The sequence below is a fragment of the Andrena cerasifolii genome, chromosome 1 (genome assembly GCF_050908995.1).
Source record: "Andrena cerasifolii isolate SP2316 chromosome 1, iyAndCera1_principal, whole genome shotgun sequence".
NCBI lineage: Eukaryota > Metazoa > Arthropoda > Insecta > Hymenoptera > Andrenidae > Andrena > Andrena cerasifolii.
This window is the reverse complement of record NC_135118.1, coordinates 18,377,419-18,400,238: the sequence shown is the minus strand read 5'-3', so window position 1 is coordinate 18,400,238 and position 22,820 is coordinate 18,377,419. Positions and strand designations below refer to the sequence as shown.

At 39.6% G+C, this 22,820-nt stretch overlaps 1 protein-coding gene across 1 annotated transcript in view; it reads right to left on the bottom strand.

Moving 5' to 3' along the window:
* The window catches only part of LOC143368466 (uncharacterized), a 73,893-nt gene that overhangs the window by 10,091 nt on the left and 40,982 nt on the right, over positions 1 to 22,820 (bottom strand). The window contains exon 3 of the mRNA XM_076811231.1: positions 19,665 to 19,925. Within this exon, the coding sequence (XP_076667346.1) occupies positions 19,665 to 19,913 (249 nt within the window). The 5' untranslated portion in view covers positions 19,914 to 19,925. The remainder of the gene's footprint in view (positions 1 to 19,664; positions 19,926 to 22,820) is intronic.

Sequence of the window (22,820 nt, the reverse complement as noted above, 5' to 3'; positions counted from 1 at the left end):
TTTAAATAGCTGTCGAAGTTGAATGTCTATGCCCTCCATAAAGAATCGCCAGTGCATTTATCGCTTGGAAGAGACACCGCTCTGTTGGTAGGCAATTTCTCATTCAATGCTGGAAGCCTTTCGAATGAATTACCCCGAAATGACCAAGACACGCTCGGCTTATAATTGGCCGTTTCCAGCTGATCCGTCCGCTCGTAATTCCAAAAGTCACCGGAGTCATGACCCAGAAACTGTAAGTATCGACTCGCAGGATTCGGGGCGGATCCCGCGACACGGAGGGTTAGCAGGGATTGACTTGCATACCGCTGTTTGCATGCGGAGGCTCGTCGGTAGGAGCCTCGGCAGCAGACGGTAAGCCAGTGCAGCGTTCCGCCGTGCAGGTTTATTTCAGGCTTGTCGATCTCGCTTTGACTTTGAAGCCATTGATATAGAAACTACCTCGTTCTCCAGAAAGGGATCAAAGGGAGGTCTCTCAAAGATAGGTTATTCAGATCATCGTGTATCATCTCGAAATCGTCGGTATTCGATTCGGCGAGCTTGAAATGTGAATGGACAGGCTGCAGTCCACTGATATCCATTTGCTTGGTCGTGCAACTCCACTCCTTGGGCACAAGATACACAGCAGAAAATCGATGATTTTTTAATTGTCATGTGCCAAGCTAATCGGTATCGATTACCATCGAATTTTATTAAGGGGGGAGCCTGGTGTAGCGGATCGAAGAAATCGATTTTTTTTTTTTGCATAAATCAATAGTTGAACATCACGACAATATGTTCCCAAAGCCGCAAAACGAAATTCGAAAAATTAAAGCGGATATAGCCGGTTTTGCTGCGGAGCGCCAGGCTACCACAAAACTTTAAATGCGTTTTTCTCGAAACGACAGTTTCACACTTTGCGGGCAATATTACTCCAAAAATATTCAACCAATCGACTTGGCCTTGTGCACGGATATTTGTGAACATTTTCTTCACAGTGCTAAGTTATTGGTATAATGATATTGTTTAAATAAATAACTTTTTTTACACATTTAAGGCAAAATTTCGTTGGAAACAGTGAACTTTTTATTCAAGAGGCCGCCATTTGTTCATTTTGCATCTTTTAAGTTTCAAATTACTTCATTCTGTGCGTACACTCATAAACTAAAAGAAAATTGTTCGATTTTTGGTTTCAGATGAAACCAAAAGACGCTACGTTGCCCGCAGTGCAATAATTGCGTCGCCAACGGACTGGGCATAACTTTGTTATTTGCCGCTCTTTTTTAATAATTTTTTTTTGTTATATACCTTAACCTGTTAATACAATATCCTGAAAGTTTCAGAAAGATCTATGAAATACTTTCTTTAAAAAAAATTCCCGAAAAATGCCTCGATTTTCATTTAGTTACACCAGGCTCCCCCCTTAATATAGGCAAGGTGGGGCTAAAAGTCCGGTAAAAAGTCCTGAATTCAAAATCTCTATTCTTACTCAATGTATTGAGTTTCGCAGTGTACTATGTGAAAGCCGAGAAGAAACGGAGGCGAACACAGAGTCGCCAGTCGCTCCTGGAGGATCGTGCGAATTACACGACGCCGCACAGTGGTCCGAAATCCCCGTATCAAGAAAAAATATGATAGCATCAATGCGAAACCTTCAATTTATACAAAACTTGGTATCCCGGGGTTTTTGAGGTCGCCGATTACAAATCTAAAGTGAAAATTAATAGAAACAAAAATTCTCCTTAGTATAGGAGATATTTGTGTGTCAATATTAATGATTAAATTAAAATATCTCATAAACTAATAGTTTTTCGACATAAGTAGGTTAATACTTTGTCATAGAAAATGATAAACTGAGAGAATTTTCCGAAATATTAATTTAAAACAAATTGGCGGCTATTTAAAGTTGAAATCCTGATTTTCTCGTGCAAAAATCACGCGAAAAAAGTCAGGATTTCAACTTTAAATAGCCGCCAATTTGTTTCAAATTAATATTTCGGAAAATCCTCTCCGTCAAGCTGAGGATACATTAATATACCAACGAAATCTTTTTTGTTTTTTTTATTTTAGATAGTCTGGTTCCGAATGGCTGTGCTCACCGCAAAAAACACATTTTTAATAATGCTTCTTGGATGTCGGTTGTTACTTTATTATAAACGTAAATATTTTTCTACGAAAAAATTACCAAATGTTCTTTGAATGTTGCTCTTTTAAACACAAAAAGTTTTGTAAAAATATACGCTTCCGCTTCTTCAAAAAAAATTCACAAATATTCGCCTATTTTCGGCCGCCTGACTAGGTATAACCCCTTAATGAGCAGAGGAAGTGCAGCATATTTGAAATACTGTTGGTAATTTGATATACCGAAATACCTGAAAATCACTACCGACGTTATTTAATTTGTAACACCGCAAATAATAACAGGGGCGAGTGACCTGTTAACTAAGTGACGTTTCTGGACGAACCGTCATTTTGACATTTTTTACTTAATCTGCAGAGTAAGATAACGTGAATTTGCAAAACTTTTTCAGCAAGTATTCAATCTTTCCAACCATGGTTAAAATATGTCGAAACTTTAGAGTTAAACATTTCAACCATTCATTTGCATACTAGTTCTGTACTTTCGAGTCAATTTTGTGACCATTTCGAGAATACAAAACGGGGCATGAATTCGGAATACCGAAGAAAGACGCTGTGTGCTTCTTCTGCAATGTAAATTAGAGTGAGAAGAGTGGGTGCAGTGTTTCATGTGTGAAATGCGCGTACGCTGTGAATGTTCTGATTATAACTCTGGAAGTTACACCTGTGTGTACCGCAAGTAAATTTTAAGACTTAGAATTGATATTTACCAAAGATGATTCTTCCTGTTGTAATTTTTGGGCCTAATTAGATCATAAGATAAAATAATTGTATTATCTACTTGTTTATTGTCACTTTGTAAAGTGAAGGTAAATTGGAGTACCTACCGGCATTCTAAATTCCCTGCTCCTTAACAAAATCGTTAGGGTAGATGCACCATTTGTGGCTACTTTAAGGTATTGCACCAGTTTCGGACACTTCTTAAAAGATATAATATTTTCCCATGTACGCAATAAATGTAACCTTATATTTCTGGCGGTATACTAAACAAAATATTTATCATGTGAAATTCTCCACATAATAATGATCTGCGAGCAATTTAAAAATACGATAATTATGCACATGGCCAAAAACAGTGGAATGGGCACAAACGGTACATCTACCCTACTTTCTTTCACTTTTCAATTGGACTAAAGTTACAGATACTTTTTCTTTTTCATTATTACTGACAGTTTTAAGTTTGCTTCGATATTATGCAGTTTCATTTATTCACATCCTCCGCCGCAATTTTTTGTTCATCTTAAACAAACTGGCATTCCAAAATATACTTCACTTCCCCTAATATAAGTAGCAGCGCAAGTCTGCTGTGCAAGATGGGTCGAAATGGACCCCACCGCGCGAGGGTTGAGGAATCGGTTACCTCGGGATAAAACAACCACGCTAGAGACGAGTGGAGTGTGATACTGTTAAAAGAGAGGCAGACAATACGTTTACTTCACAGACGATCCGCTATGAGTTTTTCGAGCACCATTTCCAGCTGCTGATCCCGGGGAAATTTAATTCCACGGTTTTTGGTGGATCTCCCATCCTCCTCCACTGGATTACCATGCGAGACGGCCGAGTGCACCCTGTATACACGCAATAATCGTCATCTGCGTGCACTCGCGGCTCTGCGGGTGCCCTTTTTTTTTTCATTTTACAATGATCGATCGACCAAGTGGATTGCGAGCGTAGATGGCCGCATGAAAAATTGCATCATCATTCTTCGGTTATGGCTGACGGTAAAATTTTCCTCTCATTTCGCGCGTGGTGCAGCGATACAGGGGCTACTGATATCGTGGCGGAATGAATTTTTTTATTTGAATAATAGCACCACTTCGGTATAAACTTTCATTTGAATAACATCAACCGGGGACCATAAATAGACGCCAGTCCTTTGCTTGGGAGGAACAGCGCTGTTTTAATCGAAGCTATTAATCTGCTCTTTTTGTTCCAGCTGCAGCTTAACAATCTCTACTATTTTGCTACATTTTATTTGTACGTTGCACAGAATTGTTTCTACGTGTCAATTTACGGAGTCAGAGACATTGATTTTTTTCTCAGCCAGGCACGCTTGTAAATCGTCCTCTTGTGCGTGCCTACTTGTTACCAGGAATATTTAATGGCGGACGAGGATTACTGAAGGTTAATTAAAGACATCATCACGTACCGCGTTTTGACGATGGTAAAACTGAATTGTTGCCGCAACCCTGCGTAGGGGAGACCGGGGCAGATAGTAAGAAAAACAATTTTCACAGTTTTTTCCCGAAAGTGTCTTCCTCAATCAGGAAATAATTTACGTGATTTACTACTTACATATGTGGTGAACTAATTGCGCGAAAGTACGTGACAAAATCTTGGACACTTAGACATCTAGCTTCATCTTAAACAAATCTGAATGGTAAATTATGACACATCTATTTTACTTATTTAAATACAAATATGAACACAAATAAACATTTCTAATAAATATAAATGAAAACACATATCGTTATTAAACAATTGATATACATGAGTTAGACAATAATTGCTTATTCATCTGATTCTATCAAAATCTTCTTTTTCGCTTTCTTCACTTTTGCCTTTATACTTTATTTGATACTTTTCGGATCCTCGATTGTTCTCTTGTGCGTCTGGAACATATTTTCTGGTGTGTCAGCAAATAGCTTGCTTTATCGCCATTTAGAGCGGAGTAGCTCTCAGCAAACGAGAAACTAACATCAAATTACTAAAATGCGTTCAATAAATCAATGCGTTATAATAAACCAATGTGTACCGATTCGTTTGCAACAAAAAAAAAACAAAAATTCAAACGGTTTCTAATGACGATTAATTGAAATAAAAGTGCTAAGACAACATTTACTTACGTGCTCTAAATACTAAAATTCTAGGCTATAACCACAAATTGAATACATAACGCTTGTTTGTGTGACTAAAACCGACGGTGCTGATATCGTCAAGCATCTCTCGGATGCTGTGGGTCACCAGATTTGTCGTTCCAAAGATTTTACTTATGTTACAATTTACCCCGTGTTACAATCTGCCCCGGTCTCCTCTGCGCCTAGCTGTTACATGTACGTTCACCCTTGAGAAAGCTCGCGTGGGTTATCACCCACACGTATCTCTGCAACGAGTTCCGTGGTGCCTCCGCGAAGTTGGCGGTATTGACTTTGGGAAGTCGAGCACAGATTTACTTTCGCGAAGACGTTCGCGGAAAAATATTTGCTTTCCTCGTGGCAATGATCTATGCGTGGTTCCTCTCGGGGCTCGTATGTATATTAATCTTCTGCCTTGCGGAAAGAGAAACAGTCAAGAGACACGGCAGTGTCTCGAGCCACGTATACGCGAAGCGCGTGACACAGAGTGCTCTACAACGCCACGCACCGCTATCAAGAACCCTTCGATTATCGAATCTCAATAATGGTTGATCCGATTTATTTTTGAATGGTTTTAATGGATAGCTTGGGTTTGATTTACATCAGAAAAGTGTCTTCGTTTTGTTCCTACGTGCCTTATGAGCTGAGATATTTCAATGCAAAGTTCCAATTTGGTGAATTTTAATTTTGGAAACGTCATCTTCAAGCGATTTTATATATGTCTATATACTTATATAATCGTTGTGTCACTGATTCATCACCGCCCAGCCTAAACCGCTGACCCTAGAAACATGAAATTCGGAGAGCATATACCTCTCTCCCCTAGATTTTTTTAAATTCTATCCCCAAGAGGGTGAAAAGGGGCAAAGTGTGTTTTCACGGACTCCTTAATATCTCTTAGGCTCGATTGATGTTAACTTGGTTTCTACTTACAAAGGTTACCCGCACAAATGCCTAAAAAGCAATCTCAGGATTTTGCCCTAATCAACCCCTAAGGGGGTGAAACGGGGTAAAATGTATTTTCACGCATTCCTCAAAATCTCTTAGGCCCGATTAAGTAGTATGAACTTGGTTTTTACTTCAAAAGATTACCCACATAAATGCTTAAGACTTCATGATTAAATATACATATGGGCCTTTATTTCGTCGTTTTAAACAATATGCCAAAAGTCTGCATCGATGTGACCACCGTTCATATTTTTACAGAGGGTCAAAGGTAAAAAAATAGTTTTTCACGTATATTCCGTTATCTATCAGTTTTACGAGAGAAATAGTTATTACGAAATTTGTAGCTTAACAAATTCGCTACAAAATAGATTCTATGAGTTTTTTCCGTAGGAGTAACCATTTTCATATATGATGGCTTACAGTAGTTACAATGTTTCAACCCTCATACAATGACCCACATTAATATTCGGACATTTTTTAAAATCGCATAACTTTTTTAGAATTGGTCCAAACGACTTGAGTTTTTTTGAGAAGCTAGAAGGATTAGTTTGCTAACTGACGCGTTTCGTCGTTTTGAAAAAAAAATGTATTTAGTCCGAATAGCGAAAAGAATAGTAAAGGTCGATTTTTCGACCTTTTTAAATCGACCTTTACTATTCTTTTCGCTATTCCGACCAAATAAATTTTTTTTCAAAACGACAAAATGCGTCAGTTAGCAAACTAATCCTTCTAGCTTCTAAAAAAAACTCAAGTCGTTTGGACCAATTCTAAAAAAGTTATGCGATTTTAAAAAGTGTCCGAATATTAATGCGAGTCACTGTAAATACTTGGGAAGATCCCGAAACCGAAATTGCGAAGAAGCGCACAACGATACCCAATCGATGTGGCACATTTGTCCCTCGTATTCCAGGGAACGAAAGACTGCAGGTAGGTATACATATACATGCCCCTTCAAGCTACGTTCATGGTGCACTTAATACCTTGCAAGTTTATTCCTTTTGAAGCACACTAAGGTATAAGACGACTCGTGACACGTGACAAATTCAATTTATATCCGCGTTGTATCAGAGTGCCTTCTTTCGAGCCAGCTCGCGTCTAATTCTCCTCGGGGGGGGGGGGGGGGGGGGGAGGCAAGAATATTATACTGCACGGAGTTGCCGCCTTCACATTTTGGAACAGCTTACATATCTGTTTATGTCACATGGATGATACAGGATGAATTAATATTAACGACGACGTTGCTCGAAACACGCAAACGACTTTCGTGCAAACAGATACGGCTGTGCTATTGACTATTCTACTGCAGCGAACCAGTACACTAAACCTCGAATCGCAATTTTGTAGGCGACAATTTCTATTTTCCTTTTAAGTAATTTTTTAAGTTAAATTCAGTTGATTATTTAGAACAATTTAAGAATAATTGTCCTCTTGGTACAGGCCATTTAATCCTCCATTACAGTTTTCTGTTATCGATTATGGCACAGCTTTTTGGAGTCGTTTAAAATATTCAGAGTTTCATCCATGATATAAAAACATGTCGATGGCTTAGTGCACAAATATTGTGTGTCCGCTTTTTGTGGAGTTTTTATATGCAACAAATAGTTCTTGAATGTTTATTTATCCTGTATAAAAGTCGTATTTATATCTACTTCATAAATTTGCCAAAAATAATATTTTTCTTCATTGTACGCCCCTGAATTTTATGTACCATTGCACGTTTAAATTTTTTTTTTCCCGAAAACACTAAAAGTGCACATACAATATTTGCGCACTAAAACATTGATACCTGTCAGCTGTTAAACTACATAGTTTTTATTACGGTTTTAGTGTGTGTTTGATTAGCAAGCTTTATCAAGCGTTTTCAATGCAATGTCCTCTTTGGCATGCTTCGAAACTTGTAAATTTTACTTTAACCATTCTACCACGCAGAATCTGAACCGTCGCTTCTTATGGATAGAACCTAGTAAATTCCAATACTCCTGTTTTTAAATATATAAAAAATTATATCCAAGAGGAAGATGCTATATTTCTCTGGACTGTCGAAGCAATGGTTCTCAGCCACTAATACACAAAACTTCTGCAAACATTCCAAGAGAATTTAAGGGCTCCTTAATTAATACCCTGAAGCATTACGTGCACTTTTCCTCTTTCGGAAAATTTATTAAAAGATCGCGATAAAAATAATTCACCACTGCGAAGCGGTTGAGAACCGTTGCCTTTGAGACTCTTAATTAGGACCCCAAGCAAATAAGGAGGAGACTTCCGTCGCGCTAATAACGAAACCGAGAAAAAACCTTGGGAAATGCAAATTTTCCACATTTCCGCGCATCGAGCATAGGAAAGGGGGTAAATTTGTGAAACCCCAGCAATAAAGTTTCAACTGCGTACCTTCATTGTTCCCTTTGGAGCCCAATTCATTGTGCACGAGAGTCTTCTTACTCTTCTCATCCCGCTTTGTCTTTATTTGCCACGGGAAAGCCTGAATCTCAAACTGAATTCAAAATCGTAGATGACTGTCCGGTGACTTACATACACTAGCGGACAAAAAAGTTGCCACTTTTTCGATTTGTTCTATTTTTCTTATTTGTTAGCATACATTTGGGACTCTGATATGTTTAATATGCACATTCTGGTGGAAAATTTAAAGTTATATAAAATCCAGTTAAAGTTGAATTTATTTAACTGAAAAACAAAAGTTTTATATGACATTGAACGGGGTAACTCCTTTCTGGGGCCTACAAAGAAGTTACCACGTTTAGTAACTTTTTAGGTTGTCCTAAAAGCAAATATTATGTGCTCAGAAAATATTAGATTTTTTTATTAATGTTCAACAGTGGTCACTTTTTGTTGGCTTTAAAAATGTGTTGTCTTGTTTAATGTTACGTAGCATTTTTGTTTGTTAGTTTAATAAATTTAATTCCAACTGAATTTTATACCGTCTTTAATTCACTTTCAGAATATGTATATTAAACACATACTACAGTTTCGAGTTGATATTGAAAAGTAATAGAAGTAGGGTGATTCGAAAAAGTGGTAACTTTTTGTCCGCTACTGTATATGGGGCGTAACTAAAACGTCTTAGGTAATAATACATTCATTTATCAAAAACATCGCTGATTGCAAAAACATATGACAAAGTAGAAGATACGGACGAAAGAAAGTTTACAACTTTTAAAATCGCATAACTTTTTTAGAATTGTTCCCAACGTCATGTGTTTTTTTTTTGAGAAGCTAGAATGATTAATTTGCTAAGTGACGTGTTTCGTCGTTTCGAAAAAGAAATAGTAAAGGCCGTTTTTAAAACTTTTTTTGTGAGCCTGTAATGAAAATTCAAGACACCCGTTTGTAGATTGAAATAACTTGTATACATGCCTAAAATTTCATAAAAATCGGTTAACGTTGCTGCGAGGGAAAAACGCTTAAAGATCGCTGATATCTGGAATTTAGCTATTTTTTCACAAACAGGTTTTTTGAATTATCACTAAAGGCTCACAAAAAAAAGTTTAAAAACGACCTTTACTATTTATTTTGCTATTCCGACCAATTGCATTTATTTTTAAAACGACGAAACACGTCACTTAGCAAACTAATCCTTCTAGCTTCCAAAAAAAAAAAGAAACTCATGTCGTTTGGAGCAATTCTAAAAAAGTTATACGATCTTAAAAGTTGCAAACATTCGATAATTATTTAGAAGTTTTCCATCTTAACCGATTTCAATGATTTTTGGATATGTTGTCGGGGGTACGATTCTGAACAATTTTTTCCTATACCCGTTACCGCCGCTCGACCTTCTAAATCTCCGAGATATCCGCGAGAAACTGCTGCTACTATCCAATGCATTCCACCGTATACCCACCTACAGTACGCGTCCGTGGCAGCGTGTGCGCCAGCATAGGACAAAAGAAATGCCGAAGCTGAGCTTCGTTTCCGAGATATTTTCGAAAAACTTCTTTTGACTTATTCCGTCGCAACGCATTCCACTTTCCAACTTTTCCCGGGTATTAGTATTGGTTGGGGCTAGATTAGCGCGGGGGGCGCGTAAAGCATGATAGCGAAGTGATGTCAGTTTAGAGATTTGAACCAGAAACTTGCGGATGCTCGTCAACACCCTGACTCATATCGTTCGCTACCATGCTTTACGCGCCCCCGCGCTAATCTAGCCCCAACCAATACTAATACCCGGGACAAGTTGCAAAGTGGAATGCGTTGCGTCGGAATAAGTGTCAAAGGAAGTTTTTCGCAAATATCTCGGAAACAAAGCTCAGCTTCGACATTTCTTTTGTCGCGTAGGTAAACGGCGGAACACATCGTGTAGTAGCAGCAGTTTTTCGCGAATATCTCGGGAACGAAGGTCGAGCGGCTGTAACTGTTGGATTACTATAATTATTAAAAGGCAAAAATGACTGAATATTCAGGGAAACCTGAATATAGCAAAAGATAATGATACGTGTGCAGAGTGTCTTTTTGTTTCAATATCTGGCAACGGTGATAAAACAGACCGTTGTTAGAGAAGAGCTCACTTCTCTTCGGTATACTGTCTTTGAAAGACTTTCTTTCCTAGCTGCTAAAAATAAAATTAAAATATAAATCTAGAAGGCTGATTTATTTAATATCCAATTTCCAATAGTAACATGTATAGGAAGAAGTTGTTCAGAATCGTGTCCCCGACAACATATCCAAGAATCATTGAAATCGGTGCGGACGGAAAGCTTCTAAATAATTACCAAACTGTCTTTTGTCCGCCACTGTATATGAACAAATCATCAAATCACTGAACTGTGTGAACGGGCCCTAATTCTCCAAAAACCCACAGAATATGTACACATTCCGCCACATTTTCACAGAGCACACCTCCCTATTCCAGCAAAGAACCCATAACTATTTAATTCGAATAAATTCGAGGCACCTCCCGCATAAAGAGCAGCGCACATTCATCGAACGCCACAAAACCAAGAATATATTGGTACGCTACCTATGAACCATTCCATTGCCCTTCGAAAGGGGCACAGACGGACATGCAAATACTTCGATCCACAATTGCACCCAGTCATCCTAAATTCAACGACAGAACAGTGCCCCGAAGAGTCACGCCCCGAAGAACTCGGCAAAATGTTGCTAACCATATTAAAATATTAATATCCGCTGTTAAATCCACACGAAACGCCGTGCGGGGGCATTATTTATTTGACGCGCCATTTCAAAGTATGAAGCTTCGCGTTTCCACGACGTCGCGTTAAAACGATGCAACGTTTCATACACTTAGCATGCCGGTCCGCGTACTTTTATTAACGTGGCGCGGAAAATGGGATTTCCCGCGGTAGTTGTAGAAATTCACGGCTGAACTCCGCGAAGTTGGCGAAATAAACGGAAAAAGAGGGGGGGAAAAATACGGACGAACGCCCGAAAGAGGGTAAACCCCGAAAGCAGATGTTGCTTTTTACGGTTAACAAACAGTTCCTCCTCGACTTTCTCTGCGGCTAGCGCCCCTGTGTCCGCGCAACCAGTGATACCTTTTGAATAAATCACCGGCGCCTCGCTGGTAATTACCAGCTGGCAAGTAAACGTTTAAACGGCCTCTTCGTTAGCGTGTTATTGCGGAGGTCAGTTCTCGTGAGCAGTTTATCGGGCCGGCATTCGCGTCTGAAGGGAATCGAGTGCGTGGCGTTATTCATCAAGATGTCGGCTGGATGTATCGCCGAGGGTTTTGTTCTTGCAGCGATTCGCTACCAGCCGGCTTTTATTCGCGTTGCCCTAGATCCGTTTTCGATATTAATTCTTGAGTACGCCGCGGACACGCGTGCATGCTCGCTGCTATTAAAGGGAATGCTTTTGACTGGGTAGTTTCCATCTGCCTCGGCTTCATTTGCTTGTGAAATACACACCTTTGGTGGATTATGGTGGAATTGGAGGAGGCAATAATTGCCTTCCTTTGTTCTTCGACTGTCGCGGGTTCGTTCGTTTCTCAGGCGTTTGTTTGAGCTTTGGGGGACGTTTTTTCGTAATCAATATTGCAATTAAAATATCTCCTAAATATTATTTTATAAAACTCCTGTTATCCCAATAAATTGATATTTTTCTTCGTTCTTGTTTTAACTCTGAATTGAATGTGCCCACTCTCGAAGCAGAATAACTGGATGGTAAATTAAATATTCTCCTGGTGCATAATTTATCTGCTTTTTTTTGTGTCTCGGAGTTTCCTCTACTTGCCTATTTATTATCTTCTGGAGTGAATTGGAGTCCAGAATGGAGCCGCGCGAAATTCATTTAATATCGCTTAAATTCCCATTACATAAATTGCATCGAGCGAAATTACAGATCCGATCGAGCGAAATGAATCCGCACTTTTCGAAACGGTGGATTCCCGTTTGCATTCTAAATGCCTCTGCGTTACGGTCCAGTAGAATCGCGTGTACCATTCCCGCGAAAGTTATTTCCTGCCGGCGCGAGCTGGCTTCTTCCATCTCGGAAATCATCTGAGACCAATTTACGCCCCCAAACTCGCTTTTTCAGACATCCCGGAACCAGGAAATGTAGAATTGGCGTTCGAAGCAAGGGGGAAGCTCGAGACGGAGAAAAAGGGGAGGCGAGAAAAGCGGTAAAGCAAAGTTTAATCGAAACGGCTTTACTTTTAAGTGGTGTAAAAACATTGGAACAAAATAAACAGATGCAGTGCATGTTGGTCCAGTGAAATCTTGTAATAACCTGGTTAACTAATTAGGAACAACTTCAACGTGCGGAAAAATTCCTCCGCGTCCCTCTTTCGCTTTAATCGCACGCCTTTTTTTACGAGAATAAAACAGACACTTGAAAAATTAGGATATTAAAGTTATTTTAATGTTATTTTCTGCAATTTACCTTTCAGAATCCTTCGCGTTTTATAAACAATTTTTGTCTGCATTCTTATAAGTTTGTTTTTGAATTTCCATAAAATCGCGATAAATAACTGTAAAGGTGTTTTTGTTTGAATACTTTTATAATAGGTGAAAATTGTTGATAAATCAAATTTCACAGAACCTAGAGTGACTAGTGCCTGAAAGTGGAAAAATCTGGAGATATTCTCCAGGCCGTAGGACCTCTACGAAAAACAACTCTGATTCAGGTTAGTTCGAGGTATATAATTCCACGCCTTTAATCGCATTTAAAATTATAATCAATTTCTAAATCAAATTCGAAGTTTAATGGAGATCAAATTTATTGGCAATCAGTTAACGTAAAATAGGGGCGGGTTTACGGGTTACATTTCATATTATTTACCTACCTCTCGTATTGCAATTTCCGTCTAGCACGAACTGCTGTTGATTATTATTTACCGTTCTCTACTTCCGTCGCTAAATGAAGGTGAAATTTAATTACCCGTATGGAAGGTGCATTCTGCGCACATTTTCTCGACACACGTCTCTTTACTCAAGGGAAACGTATGTGCACGACAAAAAATGTTTACAAAAAATGTGCTTTTAAAAGAACCCCTTTGCTCTCGACCCAGTTTTCTGCAACGTCGACCCTACATTTAGCATTTATAAAACTTTATCTAGAATTTTTATTTGTTTACCTTTGTGCCGCAGAATTATTACAGCGTATTCTATTCGTTTTAAAAAAGCCTCAATAAAGCCCGGAACAAGCAAGCTCCCTCAGCACGCAGAAAACAAATAAAACAAACTACCTATTTACATTAGAACTTTGAATACCAAAAGATTAGATAATCTCAGCTTTAATTGATTCAAAGAAGTGTCTGCAGATTTCAGATGAATAATAACTCTGTAAGCTTTCACATTTATCGAATTTGCACAATTTCATATTTCACACAAACACTGCTTCGAACACATTTCGAATACTCACGCTCATTTATTTTCCTATCTTTAAACATCCATCTTCTACAATAATATATATTACTCAAAATATTTGCTGCACCAGTCGAATATTTGGACACGTCACAACTTATACCCCACTGAACCCTCGGGTCATTTTTTACCCAATCGTGATTTCACTCCTTTAATCCTGTTACACCCCTGGGTCTATTTTGACCCATCCTCGTCATACCACCTAACTTTTAAACGAACTGTGTCAAAGTTTACCCACGAATATCCTTATCAACACCACTATCAAGCTTCCATCGCTCGCCTCGAGGAGCTAACAGCCCAAAATACCATAAAAAACGATGCACACCTGAATCGATCCACCCGTCTCGTTATCGTCCTAAGCGACAAAAGGATCGAAGCGTATCGACGCCTTGCAAACTCCTATTCACTACTGCGACGTTTCCCCCCGCGGTGGCATTGTCCAGCAACGATACGGGGGTTCGTATAAACCACCCAAAGCACGTCGGGACGAGGAACGACGGCTACGGGAGGCAGCGACAGCGGGAGCGCGGAATAAAAAGGGGGGAATAAAAATAGGAGCGCGGCAGGCTAGGAAAGCAGCGACAAGGAAAATCGATGGGACAGGGATGGCAAAGTTTTTCGTCTCCACTTTCCTTCCAGCTTGTACGAACAAAGAGCGATCGAGTATAAAGTTGAGGCCCCCCTCACCCCGCCATTAGTTCGAAAGTCTTTTACCAGTTCCCTTTTGCTCCCAATAGGAAACGTTTGAGGATTATCGACCCTCCGCGCGGAGCATGGCGGGGCTTTAAAATGGAGAACTCGCGTTCGACCAACTCGCCAGATATCTCTTTGCTTATTACAGAGAGAAAGAAGGGGGGCCGAAGGGAGGGCGCAGTTGGAGAACGGAAGAAAAGGGGATGCCGTTGGAAAGTTGGAGCGGTCAGAAGAAGTAACTTGGTTGTCAAGGATCGCCGTCGGCCATCGAGACATTTTAATTTCCCGGAGGGTAACTCCCAAGGAGGGTAGGGGGGAGGGGGGGGGAGGACACACCAAAGCGTCCTCTCGCCCCGCGATTTTAGGTCATAATCTGCTCCCTTTTATTCGCGATGATTGCGAACTTTATAGCGGAGATTAAAATGGTTCCCAGCCCGCTGCAAAGGAGAACGTTCACTTATGACCTGGTACTTTATACCGTTGTTTCGCAATTGCCCTCTTAATATCGCCGCCGCATTTAACGCTTTCACGGCCAACATTGTACGCCGCGCATATTGCGTGATTTTATCAGGTCGGTGCAGAAGTTCGTTCGCTTTATTCAACCGAGGTCTTTATTCAAAGTAAACATGTAAACTATTTCCCTTGGCTAGCTATCACCTTTTGTTGAAGACTCCGTGTGTTCTGCGACGGAAACGTGAAAATATCAAGCCCTCTATGGTTTTTGCTAGACGAATGCTTCGAGAAGCGTCGTACAGTGTCCAGGTACCTATTGACGCGAATAATTGAAGTAATAAATAAAATTTATTACACAAAAGCGGTTATGTTAGTATGCGCAAAGTGTTAGATTTACAAGTTTCAAAGCGTTCGCTCAAAGTGTGGAGTAGGGCGGAGCGGAAGATTTAAATTTGAACTTTCAGTTGGCCTGGGTGCGGGATAGTTGTCTTTTGATTAACCAAACACAACTGTAATTTTTTTGTTGTAAAATATTCATGTCTGCAGGTTCCTTTTTCTCCTAAAAATGATCATATAATCAAATCCTGATTTTTAGGAGAAAAAGGAACCTGAAGGCATGAATATTTTTCCAAAAATTGTTTACAGTTGTGTTTGGTTAATCAAAAGACAACTATCCCGCACCCAGGCCAACTGAAAATTCGAATTTAAATTTTCGCCTATATAGTATCGCTCCGCCCTAGTGTGGAGGCCTAAATTTAAATTCAATCTTTACGAACTGAGGGCGTTAGCATTCAAAAAATTGTACCTCTGTCGTTGCATGAAACCTGACAACTGAGAGGATGTGGAAGCTATACGTCTTCAAGTGTTTCAATTTCATTTCTGCAATATACATTTATGTAGGGTGACCCTACCTAATACTGAATTAGCACCTAAACATATGTAGGAAGACATACTGCAATTGCAGCGTCATGTGATCAACAATTACAGAAAGGGGAGTAATTTAGTGAATCTTAAGGGGGGAGCCCAATTTAGGACGCTAGGAATAAGGTGATTCTGGGTAATTTTTTTTCTCAGAAACTGGTGATCGGATCTTTTCCAAATTTTCAGGGTATTTTAGTTCACATGCAAGCAATAAAAATTAATTTTTTCGTTACAAAGTGTTCGGTAGAAATGGAGATATATGAACACATTCGTAGGGACTCGCGCACCGGAGTTGCAAATTTGCGATTATGTTGGAAGCCCCAATTCCTCCCTGAAATAAAAAGACCAAGGATTTTCTTATTTCTAGTATAATTACATTGTCGATGAACCTCATAAACGAAAAAGAAAGTTAAAAGCTGGCAAATTGATGGGACTTCGAAGAAAAAGTTACGATTCTGCCCCAAGATATTTAATAATAATAATAATAATAATTCGTCTTTATTCGCCACAAAATTACATTGAATTAATTAAGGGTCTAGTAATTTCGTACTATTTATGAAAAAAGAGTTGTTCAATTCAATTTATTTATCAAAGTTTTAGGTCCATCGCCAATGTAATTTTTCTTAGAGAAAAAATTCCCAAGAATCGCCTTATTCCCAGCGTCCTAAATAGGGCTCCCCCCCCTCAACACTGTAAAAATGTATTGGACTGCCACAATTTTACATCACATTCGGAGAAGGTAAGTCTAATAATTCTGTGAATGCAAGAATATCTATTAGAAATACCTAATTAATGATGTAATTAAGGAATGAAAGCGATTCAAATATTTTTCGTAATAAAAATAGCGTTTTTCTATTAGCAGTATGCGTGCTCCCAATACCGCCTACCGGAAGACAATGCTTGCGATGTTATGTTTGTTACATATGGGATCACGAAATTAACGCAGCAACCGAAATAAACTTTATTTGTCCAAATACATACATCCGAACGTAAAAAATAAAATATTTTAAAAATCCTGTTTCTATATTTTTGTAATAAAAATAAAATCAAAGATTGATAAAAAAAACATTTATATAGCACGAAATAATAAAAGCACACGTGAAAATGACTTTAAAAACTCATATGAATTTCATAAAACTCATAAAAATTTGTACGTTTCAACGATTCTAACTTATGCTGCATGAAAGCTGAATAATTTCTCTTTACTTCGAAACGAATTGCATGCAAAAATATAAATTATTATTCAATTGACAGCCATTTAACTTTTGCTAGGCGATATTAGATACAGTCACCCTAACATTACCCTAGATATCAGAAATTCAGGAGAGTGAAGAATTTCCTGTTTGAAGCAATTACGTCCCTTCGTTAGTTCAAATAATAAAGATTCTACGGTAGATCCCCCATCGTACATATTCAATGCTGTTATCCTTACTGCCCCACTTCTTACCCACACAGCTGCAATTTACGTGGAGAATATTTCAGGCCAATAGTATCTGAGAAAAATGAATTTTATTTAGAATGTGGAAGCCGCGTTCAAACGCACCTCGAAATTAAATTCCAGCTGGCAGAAGGCAGGGGAATATTTGAATTCCTGGTCGTTAAAGGTTGAGCCACGTTTCCTCGCCTGCATCGCTGCAGTGGCCGCGAATGGAAATGATGATAGCTATTTAGCCCATTTTATTTACTATCGTTAATTTTCACTCGGACATCTGTTTGCGCGTATCTTACGCGCATGCCCGCACGTCGATAGCGATATTAGCGTTATCATTGCCCACCTAACGAGTTATCGTAAACGTTGATGCGGCCGAGGTGCACGTGCGCGCACACACAGCGCGAGACCATAATTTGATATACAGGCTCATTACAAAGTGACGTCACATGTAGCCCGGCCTCGTTTCGCACTGAGCTCGGTCAATATACACGTAGTACGTACTATAGTTTTTAGCCCGACAGCGAATTAACGAACGCAATTCGTTTAGCTTAACGAGCCATCGATACCTCTTCAATTGCCTTCATCGCGGCAATAAAAACGCTTATTCAACGGGACCAACGGAAGTATTAACGAGACAGGCTCCGTGGCACGCTCGAGAACACTTGCTCCAGCGGAATCTGCGCATGTCAACCAACAGTTCAAATTGCAGGTGTCAAGTGCACGTTCATTAAAAAAAGTTTGACCGAATATGATTGCAGGATCGGGTTTGCTAGATTGAGCATATTTATGGGGAAAGTTACCAACCCTCAATGATCTGAAACTGACAAGGGGAGGACACCATGTGGTAGACACCGATTTTGATGAATCTTGGCACGATGGATCTGTGTCGAAAATAAGTAAATAGATGTCCGAGCGTTTGAGCCAATAGGCCTTAATGATAGAGATATTTACATGTAAATTATTAAAAATTTCATAGTGGTCGTGGGGTTTTACTGGGTAAAAATCCCACACTACCAAGATTCCCTTCTGGAGGCGTAGGGGTGTATTTTGAAGATGTCTTCATGTTAAGAAAAAACTTAATAAATTTTTTTTATAAATTATATTTTTTTATAATTTTTTTTTTAACTTGGAACTCTTCAAAATGCACCCCGACTCCTTCAGAGGGGAACCCCCCAGGGGCGCTAGGGTAGTTTGGGATTTTTACCCACTAAAACCACACGGCCACTATGAAATTTTTAATAACTTCCATGTAAATATCTCTATTATTATTGGCAGAAACACTCGGACACCTACTTACTTATTTTCAACATAGATCCATCGTGCCAAGGCTCATCAAAATCGGTGTCTACCACATGGTGTCCTCCCCTTGTGAGCAGAAAAGTAACTTTATTTCTATTGGGTATATTCTATTTCTTGTTATTATTTTACAATGCTTTTTAATGGGTTACTTAACAGCGAGTAGTATAATTAATATTAATTTAAATTTTCCTGTAGCTTTTGTTTTTTAAGCCTGAAATACAGTTTTGGCAGTTTTAATAACTGAATAACGTAATTGTCGTTCTATTGGTTGGTAATTTTTGTAAAATAAGAATCACAAAATTATGGGACCACTATTGCGTTTAACTAATTCTTTGCCATTTTGAAGGTTGGTAGCTTTCCGCAAAACTAAGCCCAATTATAAAAACAAACCAATGGCTCCCGCGCTCATAAAAATGAGGCAAAACTTGGTGTGATCAGTTCTCAAGCCATCCTACGATATGCAAAGCATTCCCTTAAATAATAATCTTTCACTGAATAGCGCGTGTACCAAATATTATTTTCTTCATATTATCCTCCCTCCTCCATTACAAAAGCACAGCTCGCAGCCCCGACGAAATCCACGGCGAAATTAAGCCGGAAAGAGAAACTTCTGCCACCGAACATGCGGAATGGCAGCGACCGAAACCCAACCCCAGCGCGCGGAGGTCTTGCACGCGACGAGAGGCAATTACAACGGTTAACAAAACGCAAGAAATCTAAACACTGGCTAATGAACGGCCACGATAATTAACTCGCTAAACGCATCTGTGTTGATCGTCAAACACCTCTGTCGCGTTTAATCCGTTACACAAGGTGCTCCGCGATGCATTCAACAAACTTTTCACAAGCGTCCAGCAAGCCATTATAGAATTAATATTTTTAGCGTGTTATTTGCGGTATAATCAGCTAGCAGCACGAAGCAGACCTGCAGTGCGTCTGACATTTTTTATTCAGAACGACACGGAACACCCTGTATGATGTTCCACCCTCCACAGTTTATATTCTCCATACACCTGCTAAATTCAGCCAGGGAGGGGAAGGGAGGGGGAGATTCATATCAAACAGCCCGTTTAATTAAGTGGTTACAGATGGCCCTAATTGCGTACTTACTCCGATTTCCCCATAATCCGGACGATCGGGCGCGGCGGGCAACTGATGCCCGCTCCTGTGACCTCCTAGGGCCCCTGTGCCGCCCACGCCCACTCCGCGCCTCTCGTCGATCAAGAATATCTCCGTGAGGACGATCAGGCCGAACACGGCGAAGAACATGACCACCAGCATGAACGACATGTTGGCGCGTTCCTTCAGGACGCCGGCGTTCGCGCGGCTCCCCCCGGACCCGCTCCTTCGGGAACCCATCCTCGAGAGGCTCTGGCGAGAACAGAAGGACATGTTTCAGTTTCTTCCCCTTGATCTTCGTTGAGTCGCAAGTATACAAAGCTGCACACGGTGCCGCTATTGCCTCGGAGGAGTAACCGAGCGCGGAGACAGTACGCTGTAAGTTGTAAATAGTTATAGATTTAGTCTAGTCGTAAGTAGCTAATATGTAGCGATAAGGGTAGCGAACGTGCGCTGGCACGAAGCGATGTTTAAACCGCCGCGAATCGGCAGATAGCAAAATCGTAAGACAAAACAGTACACGGCCGATTTCCGTGTAGGGTGGATGTACCAGTAAATGAACACGTACCAGTGAATGGACATTTTATATTAAAACGAGTGAAATAAGTTATTAAAATGTGCAACTAATTAATTAGAGACTTCTTTTACTTGCTTGCTTCATATCCAAACAATTTAAAACTCGACATCTTTATTTAAAGTAAATGTAAGAAAATCCGAAGCAGGCAAGCGGTCGAAACAGGCCACGTGACATTTCCTCAAAAGTCACCCCCTCTCGAAGGGAAAAACCTTAAGGACTAGAGTCGTAAAAAGGGAAAGCGTTGACGGTACTAACGACGGCGTCGTGTCGAAGACTGTCACTCTGTTACGGACCGATGTCTGAGAAAGTCACGAATAAAGCCTACAGTTTTAATGCAATACGTGTTACTACTTCTCTTGTTTAACTCACGGTATCTTTCGCGTCATCCTGCGCCCCCACCCCCTCGCCCACGTAACCAGCTTACATAAACAAACTTGCTTTCTATTATTAGTCTGAAACATCAGGTAGAAGCATTTTTAACAATAAAAACAGAAGAATAATGAAGAATAATAAAGTCTCAATAAGTAGATAATATCAGTAAACAATGGTTTTCCATAATGATGAAGATTTTTTGGAAATGCGAACGAAGAAACAGCAAAGCACCCAAAGTACATATCTACAATGTTTCGACTTTACGTGTTCAGACAAGCTGCGATTTGCAACTCGCGCGATTTCGAAATAGAATCTGGAAAGTGAGAATATCATTGTAAAAATAAATATAGTTTAGTTAGTTATATGCGACTAAATAATAATCATTATTATTATTATTATTGTCCTTATTATTATGAAATGACTACTTTTATTTATTCTGTTTATTTATATATTTTTTAGGTGTTCATAAATTAATTCACATTTTTAAAAAATCCCGACACGCTCGGGATTATTTGCATTAAATCCCGGGATTTTTAGAATCCAAAAATAGCCGGGGTCCCGGGATCTCGGAATACCGTAGCCCGGGATTGTATTCCCTACTTACAAGGGAAGATTCCAAACCCGAAAATTCAAAAAAAATTCTGAAACTTTGTGAATATGTGGGGAATTTCCTCCTGATTACAACGCAATTTTTTTTCTGCTGCCCAATTGCCCAAAATCGCACTCAGGGGGTGAAATTAACCCCCTGAAGATTCGGCTATTTTTCGATTTTATTTTCTAACTCGCAATCTGTAAGATATAGAAAAAATGTTTCAAGACAAAAGTTACTTCTTTTAATTAGATCTATCATTTGGCAAACAAATTATTTTACAGTTCACGAATTATAACAAAAAATCGGAAAATAACCGGATTTTCAGGGGTCAATTACACCCCCTTTGAGTGAATTTGGGCAGCAAACAAAAATTGCGTTGTAATCGGGGGGAAATTCCTTACGTATTCACGAAGTTTCAGAATTTTTGAAATTCCCGGGTTCGGGATGTTCCCTTGTTAGTTGCACAGCTCCACGCTCAGCTCTGACCCGGCGCCCAGAATCTCCAGGAGGTAAAAGCGGCTCCATGTGCACCTCTGCACTACCTAGGAGGGATATGGCGAAGTTGTAAAAGCTACGGAAGTCCCAAAGTTTACAGCTTTGAACTTTCGGAACAAGAGGTTTGGCACTTCTTGGAGGAGGTTTCCAGACCTCAAAGCTGTGAACTTTGGGACTTTCGCAGCTTTTACCACCTCGCTGTATTCCTTCTAGGACCTAGCTACTGTATACAGAGTGAGTTGAGGGTCACTTAAGTAGGGGCAGTTGAAAAAAGGAATGGGAAAGGAAGGAATCTTGGAACATGTTTTTGGTTGCTAGCTATCCAATTCGATTTCGTCGCTATTTCCCCTATTGTTGGCGCACGACACGACAAAGCGCTTTTCATACGGGCACGCATGACCCGGGCACACGAGAAACTTTCATCTACTTATCGACGCGCGTTACGCAAAGCAGCACGTTTCATTTTTTCTGCATGCAGTTGTTCGTAAGAAAAAAATGAAAAGTGATGCTCTTCGTACCACGCGTCGTTATTTAGCTGGAGTTCCTCGCGCGGTGTTAAGAGGGCTAGGCAGTCAAATTAATTACAAGCAGATGAAAGCAAGTACAGACATTTCCTTTTTTGCAATGTTTACTACTATCACGTAGAGTAATAAAATATTTTTTTTGTCTAAATATCTATTTTAAAGACGGCGCCACACGAGGTTGATTGTACAGTAGTTTAAAAAAGTGTATTTGGTTCTCCCTTGACATTTAGCTTTAGTATAAAGATACAACGGCTTCCTTGGAATATGTTTCTCCTAGAACTCGTAATTTTGGAGGGGACCTCTGAAAAAAAGGATTGAACCAAAGTTATTAAAATAGTCACTAGGAGAATGCGAGTTGTACGATAAACGTCGATTTTCGGGGTGCACACATGGCTGCTTTTATCTCACAAACAACTTAGAGCTTTTACACTTTATTCTGAGGTACACTTCGAACAGGAATATATTTTGAACATGCTGTAAAAATTCCATATCAATCGGAACCCCGGTTTTTTCGCAATCAGGGCAAAACCACAGAAAATCGCCTACGCATCAAACGACTGTAGCAAAATAAACATTACCATTATGTA